The sequence below is a fragment of the Budorcas taxicolor genome, chromosome 21, assembly GCF_023091745.1.
Source record: "Budorcas taxicolor isolate Tak-1 chromosome 21, Takin1.1, whole genome shotgun sequence".
Classification (NCBI taxonomy): domain Eukaryota; kingdom Metazoa; phylum Chordata; class Mammalia; order Artiodactyla; family Bovidae; genus Budorcas; species Budorcas taxicolor.
In genome coordinates this window covers 19,448,501-19,460,934 of record NC_068930.1, presented here as the reverse complement: position 1 = coordinate 19,460,934, position 12,434 = coordinate 19,448,501, and the positions used below count along the sequence as shown (strand labels likewise).

The following is a 12,434-nucleotide window of genomic DNA, read 5'->3' as shown; positions in this document are numbered from 1 at the left end:
TCAAAGCTATGATTTTTCCAGTAATCATGTACAGATGTGAGAGGTGGACCATAAAGAAGGCTGAGTGCTGAAAAACTGAGGCTTTCAAATTGTGCTGGAAAAGACTCTTGAGAGACCCTTGGACTGTAAGAAGATCGAACCAGTCCATCCTCAAGGAAATCAGTCCTGAATTTCATTGGAAGGACTGATGCTGAGGTTGAAGCTGCAGTACTTTGGCCATCTGATGCGAAGGGTCTATTCAGTGGAAAAGACCCTGATGCTGGGAGAGATTAGGGCAGGAGGAGAAGGGGGCGACAGAGGATGAGATGATTGGATGACATCGCTGACTCAATGGAGGTGAGTTTGAGCAAACTCCAGGAGATGACAGAGGAGCCTGGCGTGCTGCAGTCCCTGGGGTCACAAAGAGTCGGACACGCCTGAGTGACTGAACAACAACATAATAACAAAAACAATGAAAAGCAAGTCAAAGAAACATATTCCAATATGGAGATAGAATTGGCTTCTTCTTTGCAATATCCCCATAGCCTGCAGGCAACACGTTCTCATCCCCTCCCACCTGGAGGGCTGTCTGACCGCTCACTTTTCACTCCCTCAGCTGCTCTGACCACCTCCCCTCTCCCTTCAGGTCAGGCACCTGTGGATAGACCTGAACACTGTGTCAAGTTCCAATAAACCAAATGAATCCAAGATTCAACGCCTTTTTCAGTCTACAAAGGGAAGCATTATGTGATAAGACTCTTTCTCTACACTTGGAGCTGAGACAGATGTGTGGTGGGCGGGGGCGGGGAGGTGATTTTTATTTATTTATTTATAGGTTTTATTAAAACTCACCTATTACCCACAGGCCTCGGGCTCCCTACAGAGAAACAACTATCACAATTGAAGCAGTTGGTTTCCAAGGTACCAAATTAAAATAGATGAAGAGGTAGGGGGGAGGGGGAATACAAACATTAAGCTGAGACTTCTTCCCTCCCAAGTGCATGGTGCCTTCTACCATATCGCTCACATGAAACTGACTCCCAGTGTAATTAGACCAGGGCTACGAGGCAAAAAAAAAAGAAAGAAAATTTTCAAATTATTCAGACCCCCAGAGCTATGCTTTTGCAATCACTCAAGTAACTGAGAAAGGAGCCAACTTTTTAATATAAATTTGTTATCAGTATCTATACTGGCCAAGCTATTACAACACCCCCTCTGCCTAAGAATACGGTCACAAGCTAAGCCGTGAATCAAAGGGAAGAATCAGGTTCCATAAACTTTTCATACATAGGACAATCCGACTGGAAACTGCAGTTTATTCCAACAGTTCTTAAAGGCTGCTGGTCCCATTAGGAGCTGGAGAGTTCCTCGGGTCTGTGGTAGGCACCGTGTCCCCATTAGAGTGGCTTGTGCCGGCAGTATTATGTACGGGCACGTCCACATCCATCTCTCTTCGCAGCCCAGAGCTTGGAACTGCCATAGTACCCTCCCTCTCGCCCCAAAGAGCCAGGAATGGCTCAACTGCCTTCCAGGTCGAAAATGAGCCATGGAGACAGAAGCATCTTTCACTGAACTCAGAGGGGAAAGAAAGCACATGTTCCAAAAGAGGCACCTACTGGATTTCAGCAATGCTGCCAGAACTTCAGCGGCTGTCCTGGGGAAAGAGAAAGAAGAGTGGTCAGATCAGGGCTCCGTGGTCTTTCTGTCAGCCCAGGGATCCCGCAGCCGGCCTGCTCATTGCTGCCACCTAACTGCCCCGTTAGGAACCAGGTAGCAGGCATTCCACGGATTCTACTGCTGGCCATTAAAGGGCCAGGAATGTAGAAATCATGCTGAGTGAAGCGTCTGTCTTGCAAATGGGTCTCAAGAGTCCCTTCTGCTGCTGGGAGTCTCTCCCCCTCCCCTCCTACCACCTTCCTCACACTTCGCTCCTTTCAACCAGAGCTCTCATAGGCCCTTGATTTATACCTGGAAACCCTGGGGACTCTATGGAACGAGTTGGGAGGGGGTGAGCCTTGGAGGCCGGGTGAATACAACAGTTCACTGCAAACTTCTTGAAATACTTAGGGCCCAGGGGACACACTGGAAAACATCCACACATTGGAAAATGAAACTGGTTCCTTAGGGTAGAAAATGGCTATATTGCATTTTTCTTCCAAATTCATTGTTTTCTTCCATAAAGGAATTTGACAGCCTTTGTAACAGCAAGAGGAGGAACAGAGGATGAAAATGCCTTTGGCCCAAGGCTGAGTGACTTCCGTCTGCTCCCTGTGCCTGGGAAGGTCACACGAAGACCCACTCATATGGCAGAGGGAAACTTCGTGGCACTGGGGACTCTGTGGTGTGATTCTGGGAGGGAGAGTGGGTTTGCTTTAAAAAAAAGAAAGTGTTCTGCACAGCCCTACTAACTTGTCCTTAAAGCCTACTCAACAGTAATGCTCTCAAATTGTGAGGCTGGAAAAGACACTTGAGAGTCCCTTGGACAGCAAGGAGATCAAACTAGTCAATCCTAAAGGAAATTAAGCCTGAATAACCATTGGAAGGACTGATGCTGAAGCTAAAGCTCTAATTCTTTGGCCACCTGAGGCAAAAAGCCAACTCACTGCAAAAGACCCTGATGCTGGGAAAGATTGAGGGCAGGAGGAGAAGGGCATGACAGAGGGTGAGATGGTTGGATGGCATTGCCAACTCAGTGGACGTGAGTTTGAGCGAACCCCAGGAGATAGTGAAAGACAGGAGAGCCTAGGATGCTATGGTCCATGGGGCCACAAAGAGTCGGACACAACTTAACAAGGGAACAACAACAAAAAAAACCCAGTGATATGTTCCCAGCACCCTTCTGAGAACTGGGGGAACAGGCCAAAGAAAATATATCACTATTCCAAGATTTCATAGACATGGGAGCAGAACTGACACCCCAAATTCAGAAATCTCTCTTTCCATCTTTGCTTCCTACACATCCATTGGTCTTCAGAGCTTATCTTGCACTTGCTTTGCTCTGGTCTCTGCATAGTTGATAAAGAACAATTCTCTTTGCAATATATTATGTATTATTTCCCTGGTGACTCAGATGGTAAAGAATCTACCTGTAATGCAGAAGACCCAGATTCAATCCCTGGGTCAGGAAGATCCCCTAGAGAAGGGAATGGCTACCCACTTCAGTATTCTTGCCTGGAGAATTTCATGGACAGAAGCTACAGTCTGTGTGGTCACAAAGAGTCACACATGACCGAGCAACTAACACTTTCACACTGAGCAATAGAGCCGACAGTGAAAAATAATAATAACAAAGCAATGAACAAAAGTAAACTAAACTAAAATAGAAATTAGGTGCTTGAAACATGATTGCTCCCCATAACCTATGAGAGAATCCTGTAAAGCAGTGGTCTGTTGCCCAAAGGTATAAATTCATGGTTGGGATGACCCCAGCCCAGTGAGACCCACCCAGCTTCAAGACACTTGTAAAGACAGCAAGGCTAGTTTTCACCAACGGACTACATCATTTCTGCTTCCTAACCACAGTTTCCTTGAATCAACTTGCAGCTTCCTCAGTCACCCTCTTTTTAACTCTACACAGTGGTGTTGCAGGAAGGGGAACACCTTCTTATCTAACATTTGGAAACGAACTGTCCAAGGAGACACATGTACTGACAAAACAAAAGGCATTATTGGGAAGGGGCACCCGGTGGAGGGCAGGGGACCCAGGGAACTGCTCTGCTGTGAGGCTTGCTGTCTCGGGTTTTATGGTGATGGGATTAGTTTCTAGGCTGTCTCTGGCCCATCATCTCACTTAACTCATATCCAGTCTGCCTCAGGGTCCTTCCTGGCGGTGTGTGCATCTCTCAGGCAAGATGTATTCTGTCTAGAAAGATTGTGGGGTGTCGGCAGGGCACAGCAACCGGCATCTCCGCCCTCCTTCCAGCCCCTCCCAAAGTCTCCTGGTTACTTTTTGGCATAATGAACTGTGTTCACTATCAGGACCTCTTATTTCAAGATAACTCATGCAAGTGCCTGGCCAAGGCGGGCAGTTTCAGCTAATGGTTCCCTAACCTTAGGGATTCTAAAAAGAGGCACTTTGCAGGCATTGCTGAGATCCCAAGCCAGTGTGGAAACTCTATGAGCCACAGTACAGAAGGCCTGGCTTGGGCTGAGACAAAATGAAAGTCAGTATTTTGGGGTTCAAAAGAAGAGTAGCCACATTGAGTTCATCAAAAGGGGTTAGCAGAGAAGAAGGGAACTGTCGAAACAGGAAAAGAAACAATGGGGGCGTCCCAAGCAAAAAGTCTAGCCTAGTCTTAGATCTGGAGAAGGCAATGGCACCCCACTCCAGTACTCTTGCCTGGAAAATCCTATGGACAGAGGAGCCTGGTAGGCTGCAGTCCATGGGGTCGCTGAGGGTCGGACATGACTGAGTGACTTCACTTTCACTTTTCACTTTAATGCATTGGAGAAGGAAATGGCATCCCACTCCAGTGTTCTTGCCTGGAGAATTCCAGGGACACAGGAGCCTGGTGGGCTGCCGTCTATGGGGTCACACAGAGTTGGACACAACTGAAGCGACTTAGCAGCAGTAGCAGCAGCAGTCTTAGATCATGACCAGGTCTTGGGGCAACTCTGCATTTCTGATTTGCATGGCATGTTTGTTTGGGGGATCGCCTATCGGGTACTGCTCCATTGAAAAGTGAAAGTGTTAGTTGCTCAGTCATGTTCAACTCTTTGCGACTCCCACAGACTGTAGCCTGCCAGACTCCTCTGTCCATGGGATTCTCCAGGCAAGAATACTGGAGTGGCTGCCATTTCCTTCTTAGGGGATCTTCCTGATCCAGCGATTGAACCCGGGTCTCCTGCATTGCAGGCAGATTCTTCACCATCTGAGCCACCAGGGAAGCCAGTTGTGTGATAACACAATAAATAAACACGAATCCAAACAGGGACGGATACAGCAGAAAACACAGGGTAAGTGTCGCATTAGTCGAAGATGGGAGATTGGTTCCTGAGGAACCAGAAAATATTTCTTTCTTTACAAATACTTTGTCCTTCTAATTGGGCGAGCAATCTGTGATACAGCAAAGGGCACATTTACAGCAACGAAGCACATCGGTTTGAGACCAAAATCCAGTATAAGTTTAGATACAATTTCAGAGATAATAAGAAGCCATTCCATTTCTTCGATCAAGAGGGTATGGTGTCAAGGATGGAAAAGCGAGAGGAAGAATTTGAGCACAGAATTGAAACAGGAGGAGAGGGGGCAGAGCACAACTTTTAAGGGAATGGCAAAGCCACCAGACACGCAGAGACCGGTGAGAACCAACTAGATCCAAGGCGGCAGGCGATTCGACTTCCGATAGACTTTGAGCCTCATTAGCTAAGTGACACGCCCACCAGTGCCACGACAGCTCTGAGGCCAACCATAAAAGGCGAAACGTGGGCGGTGGTCCAATTTCTAGAAACCTCACTCCTCCCGTGAAATAAGAATGATCCTCCCTGCCCTGTGAAATTTATTGTTGTCGTTAAGTCGCTAAGTCATGTCTGACTTACACAACCCCTTGGACTGTAGGCCACCAGGCTCCTCTGTCCATGGGATTTCCCAGGCAAGAATACTGGGGTGGGTTGCCATGCCCTCCTCCAGAGGATCTTCTCAACCCAGGGAAGCCCAGCCTATGAAACTACCCAGCTCATAAAAGCTAACCACAGCATATTTCAAGGCCTCTCTCGCGCACCTTCTGTGAGACTCCACAGTCTATCTGTAGAGTATGTTTCTCTCTAAATAAATCCACTTTTACCTATCACTTTGTCTCCAGACTTCTTATAAAGTAAGAACCTCAAATTCACCAGGAACAGAATCAATAAGATTTGATGATAAACAGGCCAATGATAAAGGGCAACGGAAAAGGAAGAGTCAGTGATGGCCTGGAATTTTTAGCCAAGGTAATTGGGAGAAGAATTAACCCTGGAAGGAGGGAAATTGAGGTGTTTAGAGAAGATGTTGAGTTTGATTTGAGACTTGCTGAGCTCGAGATGATGGGGACAAAGCTACACAGAACTATTCAAAACGCTACTGGAAACACAGCTTGAGGATTCTGGAGGACAGCCAGAGTTGGGGTGTATATTTATGAATCACTACAGTAGCAACACCAGTTGTAGCCACAGAAACAGGGGATATCTGTGAAGAAATTCAATCAAGAGCTGAATAGAGAACTGCTCCAGGGAAGCATCTGAACTAGGGGGAAGGAAACCCTTAAGAAACTCAGATAACACACAGTCAAGGAGAAGGAAATAGAGGGGGCTCACCTTAAAACTGCAAGTCGCGAGATTTTCCAGGCACAATGTTTTCCAAACTGTAGGTTGTGACCCAATTGTTTGTTGCTCTTAGTCACTAAATCATATCTGACTCTGACGTTCTATGGACTGTAGCCCATCAGGCTTCTCTGTCAATGGAATTCTCCAGGCAAGAATGCTGGAGTGGATAGCCATTCTTTTCTCCAAGGGATCTTCCTGACCCAGGAATTGAACCTGGGTTTCTGCCACATTGCAGGCAGATTCTTTACAATCTGAGCCACCAGGGAAGCTGTAGGTTGTGGCCCAATAGGAACTGTAAAATCAGTTCAGCAGTTAACTAACTAGCTTCATTAATGAAAATAAATACATTGAAATGGAATAAAATATATATCAGAGATATCTCACACAGCAAAGCTTAGCAGTTATCTGGGAAACCTTATTTCAAGGCCCATATACACATCGTGTGCCTACTGGGAAGATACTATAAATAATTTCCTCTAAAAAAATTAAGCTTGTAAAGATGCAAGTTAAGGTATAGAATCCATATGAGATCTAAACAAGAGCAAACGACTGGAATCAGCTAATGAACTAATGAGCAAACAGAAAGCATTTGGTCTCCCACGTGGCGCTGAGATCCAGGCATCCATGTGAATGTCACCGAAAGCCTCTGTGTGTTCGCTCTGTCTGGTGGATAAATGTCTGAACACTGTGCTCTGCTTCTCTCCTGATCCCCTGGTGTAACACTAAGAACGTAAACCCAGCTATTTTGTCAACCAATGGTTAAACAAACAATAAAGCAAAAATGCAAGCAGCTAAAGTTTAAACAAGTAAGAAAATGAGTGAAAGTGAGTTACTTCCACGCTAAGAAATCAAGCCCACAGCATTGAATGAATGACTTGGTGTTCTAGACTGCCCCCTGCTGGACATGGACATTCAGCGCCCATGGTTCTGATAGTCTCACTGGTTCTATAAAGATTTTTGAGATGCCACTATTCTGTTTAAACCCATATCATCATCCCATGTGGTTTGAACTCAGTCCTCATGGGATTAAAACTAGAAATGCCAAATTTTCCTCCTCTGCCGACTCTCCCTGAGTGTAATCACTGAATGGGTCATTTAATAAATTTTTGCAGAATATCCTGCTTCCAGAGAACTACAACAGGCAAAGGAGAAACGGCATGGCTTCCACCCTATCCATTTCACAATGTGGAGGATAACTCAGTCCAGATTCTAGAGGCCACCTGTGTGCGGGTGTGCTATCGCTTCAGTCGTGCCCCACTCTTTGCGACCCTATGGACCACAGCCTATCAGGTTCCTCTGTTCATGGGATTTTCCGGGCAATAATACTGGGGAGGGTTGCCATCCCCTTCTCCAGGGGATCTTCCTGACCCAGGAATCTAACTCACATCTCTTACGTCTCCTGAATTTGCAGGCCAGTTCTTTACCACTAGCGCCATTTGGGAAGCCCTCTCGAGGTCACAGGTCACTTCAGTTCTCCTCCTCAGAAAAAGCTAAGTTTAAGCCTTTGCAAAATTTGTATATATTCCCTTGCCAAGAGTTAGCAGAAGCCACAGAACTGCAACAGTTTAATTTACGTCTTCAAAATGAAATAAATTTTAAGAGCTTTTACAATAGTCTTTAATAATTACCACCATAATTTGGGGAGTCCCCATAAAGGTCCAGTGCTATGCTAAGTGTCCTACACCCATCATGTGTAACCTCCCCAGGAATACTGGAGGGTTAAATGACTAGTTTTAATCGTACACATGCAGCAGGGAGGTTCACAGAAGTAAATAACCTGCCCAAGTTCCAGCAGCTAGTAAGAGGCAGCATTGAAATAGTAGTCCTCATCTCTCCAGATCTAATCACATACAGCTCTTTCTACTTTTAAAATCATGCCAGAAGGGCCTTCCCCGGTGTTCCAGTGGTTAAGAATCCACCTCGCAATCCAGGAGGTGGGGATTCAATCGCCAGTTGGGGAACTAAGATACCACATGCCACAGGGCAGCTAATCTCGGGCACTGCAAAGCAAGGTGCTAGAAGAAATCTAAAACATCTCTCAGTGAAGGTGACTGGCACAAGGTCAGATGATTAATCTGTCACAGAGCCAATACAGCTTCTTTGAATTGAGTCTGGGGCTTAATTCAAGGCTCTGCATTTTACAGTTTAGCTGAAGCTTGAGTGGATGTAGATGTTCAAACGTAGTCATGGAGACAAGGATGGAGAAGTTATCGGGTACCAACCCACAGAGGTTTTGAACGCTGGGTCTAAGTCATTGAATTAGGAGTTAGAAGGCTGGGGTTTGAAGCTTGCATCTGCCGGTTTTGTGGTCTTGTGTCCTGGGGTTTACTGGATCACTCTGAATCTCACAGCAGCCTCACCAGCGAAGTAGATTTAATAGGGTCTAACTGATAACCGTAGTGTGAAGAAGGAGATCAAGGAAAAATTAAATTAAAATCCAGCACAGTCCCTGGAACATACCATGAACTTGTATGTATCTCTAATAGAACCACTACCAAGCAAGGAAGTGAGGGTTCATCCCTGCATGTGTTCACAGATGATGAGCTGGCAGGATTGCCACAGCTAGTCAGGAGAGGCCCCTGGAGAAAAAATGGGTTTCTCCCTCTTGGAGAAAAATAAAATAGTCAAACTATTTTAGGGAGGTCAAATATTCTGTAATTCCAAAGGTCTAGATATAATGATCGTGATCTATATTAGTTATCTATGTCTATGTGAAAAATTACCACAAACTTAGCAGCTTAAGACAACACTTTCTATCTTACAGTTTTTCCAGGGCAGGAACTTCGTGGCTTACTAGATCCTTGTTTATGGTCTTTCAAGGCTGCAACCAAGGTGTCAGCCAGAAATGCATCCTTGTCATCTGAAAGCTCAGCTGCAGAAGGGTCTGCTTCCTAGCTCCAGCAGATCGTAGACAGAATCCATTTCCTTGCAACAGTGAGGCTAAGGACCCTGGGGTCTTTGCTATTTAGTCAGCTGAAGACCATCCTCAGCTCCTAGATGCTATGCCAACAAACCTGTCTACCAACTTCATCAATCATGAAATTTTTATAGGCAGTATGTAAACAAGATAAAGTCTGCTAGAACACAATGCAATCATGGGGGTAACACACTCTCACTTTGGCCAAACTCTATTGTCTAGAAGCAAGCCTTGGATCTTACCCATTCTCAAGGAGAGCTGTGCTCAGGCACTCAGTCCTGTCTAATTCTCCACAGTCCCATGGGCTGTAGCCCGCCAGCCTCCTCTGTCCGTGGAATTTTCCAGTCAAGAACACTGGAGTGGGTTGCCATTTCCTTCTTCAGGGGATCATCCCAATTCAGGGATCCAACCCACATCTCTTGCACCTCCTACATTGGCAGGCAGATTCTTTACCACTAGCATCACCTGGGAAGGCCCTCAAGGGGAGGGGATTATTCAAATGCATAAACACCAGGAGACAGAGGTGACGGGCTGGGGGGCTACATTAGAGTCTATACACCACCCAAAGCTTCTTGCAAGCTTTGATATTTAGATGCTGCTGCTGCTGCTGCTGCTGCCAAGTCGCTTCAGTCATGTCCGACTCTGTGCGACCCCATAGATGGCAGCCCACCAGCCTTCCCGTCTCTGGGATTCTCCAAGCAAGAACACTGGAGTGGGTTGCCATTTTCTTCTCCAATGCATGGAAGTGAAAAGTGAAAGTGAAGTCTCTCAGTGGACTGCAGCCTACCAGGCTCCTCCATCCATGGGATTTTCCAGGCAAGAGTACTGGAGTGGGGTGTCATTGCCTAGGACCCTGATATTCTCCTAGCCAAGACATGACCCTCCCTGGTCTTCCCCTTCCCACAGAATAGAACTACTGCTGTCTCAGAAACTGAGCATCCGTCCTTCTCTCTGTATGCCCTTATCATCCAGATCACCCCACGCACTCACACTCTCCGATTTTAACTTCTAGAATGGTCTTAATTTGCCCCTTTCTCTGTTGTTTCCACCCTAGTCCAAGCACATGGGGGTCTGGTACTTCATGGAAAAATGTAATTTCTAGAGTCATTGGTCCTTGGTTGAAATTTACCTTTTATTTTCTGTATAATAAATGTATATGAACTGCAGAATCATGTTAGATATATCAGAAAATAGAGTTGTGCATGAGCAAATGGAAGAAATTTAAATCACCCAAATATCTCTCACCTACCTACTGTGATAACCCCAGAATGAATCTAACCATATCAACTCTAACATGTGTGTGTGTTCAATCACAACCAACTCTTTGCAACCCCAGGAACTGTAGCCCACCAAGCTTCTGTGTCCAGGGAATTTCCCAGGAAATATCTACTCCAGGTCCCCTTCAAACTGGTCTTCAGGCTGCAACTAAAATGATCTTCTCAAGATCATCTGATTAGAAAACCCTCACATTGCAACTCCCACAACTACTTTCACTCTTGCCAAAACCCAAATCTGAAACACGCTCCTGGAGACCCCACCAAGCCTGGGAGCTGCCACCTGCTCCAGCCCAGCCCCAGCCCAGCCTCTCATGCTCTGTAATTCTGTCCCTCTGACCTTCTGCCAGGCTTTCAAACATGTCCTGTAACTTATCTTCCGTCCTTGCCAATGACACAGCCTAAAATGCTGTGGCCTTCCCCTCCTTCTTCACATCCCACTTCAGGTGTCACTCCCACAGGAAAGACTTTCCGGACCCCTAGCCTAGGCCTCAGAGAAGGCAATGGCACCCCACTCCAGTACTCTCGCCTGGAAAATCCCATGGGCAGAGGAGCCTGGTGGGCTGCAGTCCATGGGGTTGTGAAGAGTCACACACGACTGAGCGACTTCCCCTTCACTTTTCACTTTCATGCACTGGAGAAGGAAATGGCAACCCACTCCAGTGCTCTTGCCTGGAGACTCCCAGGGACGGGGGAGCCTGGTGGGCTGCCGTCTGTGGGGACGCACAGAGTCGGACACGACTGAAGCGACTTGGCGGCAGCAGCAGCAGCAGCCGAGGTCCAGGTCCTCTATTGGTATATTCATCCTTCGCCCCTGCCCACTTTTAAATTTCTCAGTTCAGTTTGTAATTTTTCAGTCCTTTCGTGGTTATTCTACTAATGTCTGCCTTCCCTTCCAGTCTGCAAACTCCAAAAAGCAGGAACGATTTTGGTCTGCCTCATTCTGTGTGTGACTGTATGCTCAGTTGCTTCACTCCCGTCTGATTCACTGAGACCTCACGGCTCATAGCCCGCCAGGCTCCTCTGTCCGTGGGGTTCTCCAGGCAAGAGTACTGCAGTGGGGTGCCATGCCCTCCAGCGGACCTTCCTGACCCAGGGATCGAACCCACATCTCTTCTGTCTCCTGCATTGGCAGATGGGTTCTTTACCACTAGATCCATATTCTACCCCCACCATTTAATAGTGCTTGATTACAGAACACCATCAAATATTCACTGAACCTTTTCCAAAAATCAGGCACTGGTCTAGGAGCTTTATTTACACTGTCCATTCAGTCAACAAATATTTATTGAGAACTTGCTGTGTGCTGAGATAAACTGATAAAACAAAGATTCTTACACTCCAAAGGGATACGGTTAAGGAAATAATTAATAGACAATAATTATTTTTGAAGAATATATTAAATTAGTATCCTCAATTGTGATCAGTGCCATGGAGAAAAAAAGAAAAATTAAAAATAGAGTAAAGAGATCAGATGCTCAGGGCCAGTTTGCAAAATTTTAAAGTTTGACTAGTGTAGGCTTCATGGAGAAGGCAACCCCTGAACAAAGAAGGGATGGAAGTTGTCCTATGCATGTCAGAAGGAAGCATGCCCAGACCCTCTATAATGACAATAGGCCTGATCTGTTCAAGGAACAGAAAGTTGGACAGGGCTGCTGAAGCCAAAATGGATGGGGAAAGAAGAGTAGGAGCTGGAGTAAGGAGAAACAGAGGGCCTGGTAGGCACTGTAAAGGCTTCACCTACATTCTAAGTGAGGAATTCACTAGAGAATTTTGAGCAATGATATAACGTATTTTAAGATTTCTCTGGCTGCTCTATTTTCAAAAAGAAAAAAGGACTCTAGGGAAGCCAGAGTAGAAACCAGAGACCAACCAGAGTAGAAACCAGTACAGAATTGTGTGGAGCAAACCAAATACAGCAATCACTAACAGGTATTATAGACAATGCTCAAGTGGGATTTCTC

The 12,434-nt window shown here is 46.1% G+C and overlaps 1 protein-coding gene across 1 annotated transcript in view; it reads right to left on the bottom strand.

Moving 5' to 3' along the window:
- Nucleotides 1-12,434, bottom strand: part of AGBL1 (AGBL carboxypeptidase 1) — an 844,803-nt gene that overhangs the window by 704,173 nt on the left and 128,196 nt on the right. Inside the window, exon 7 of the mRNA XM_052659506.1 lies at nt 1,596-1,633. Coding sequence (XP_052515466.1) covers nt 1,596-1,633 — 38 coding nt within the window. The remainder of the gene's footprint in view (nt 1-1,595; nt 1,634-12,434) is intronic.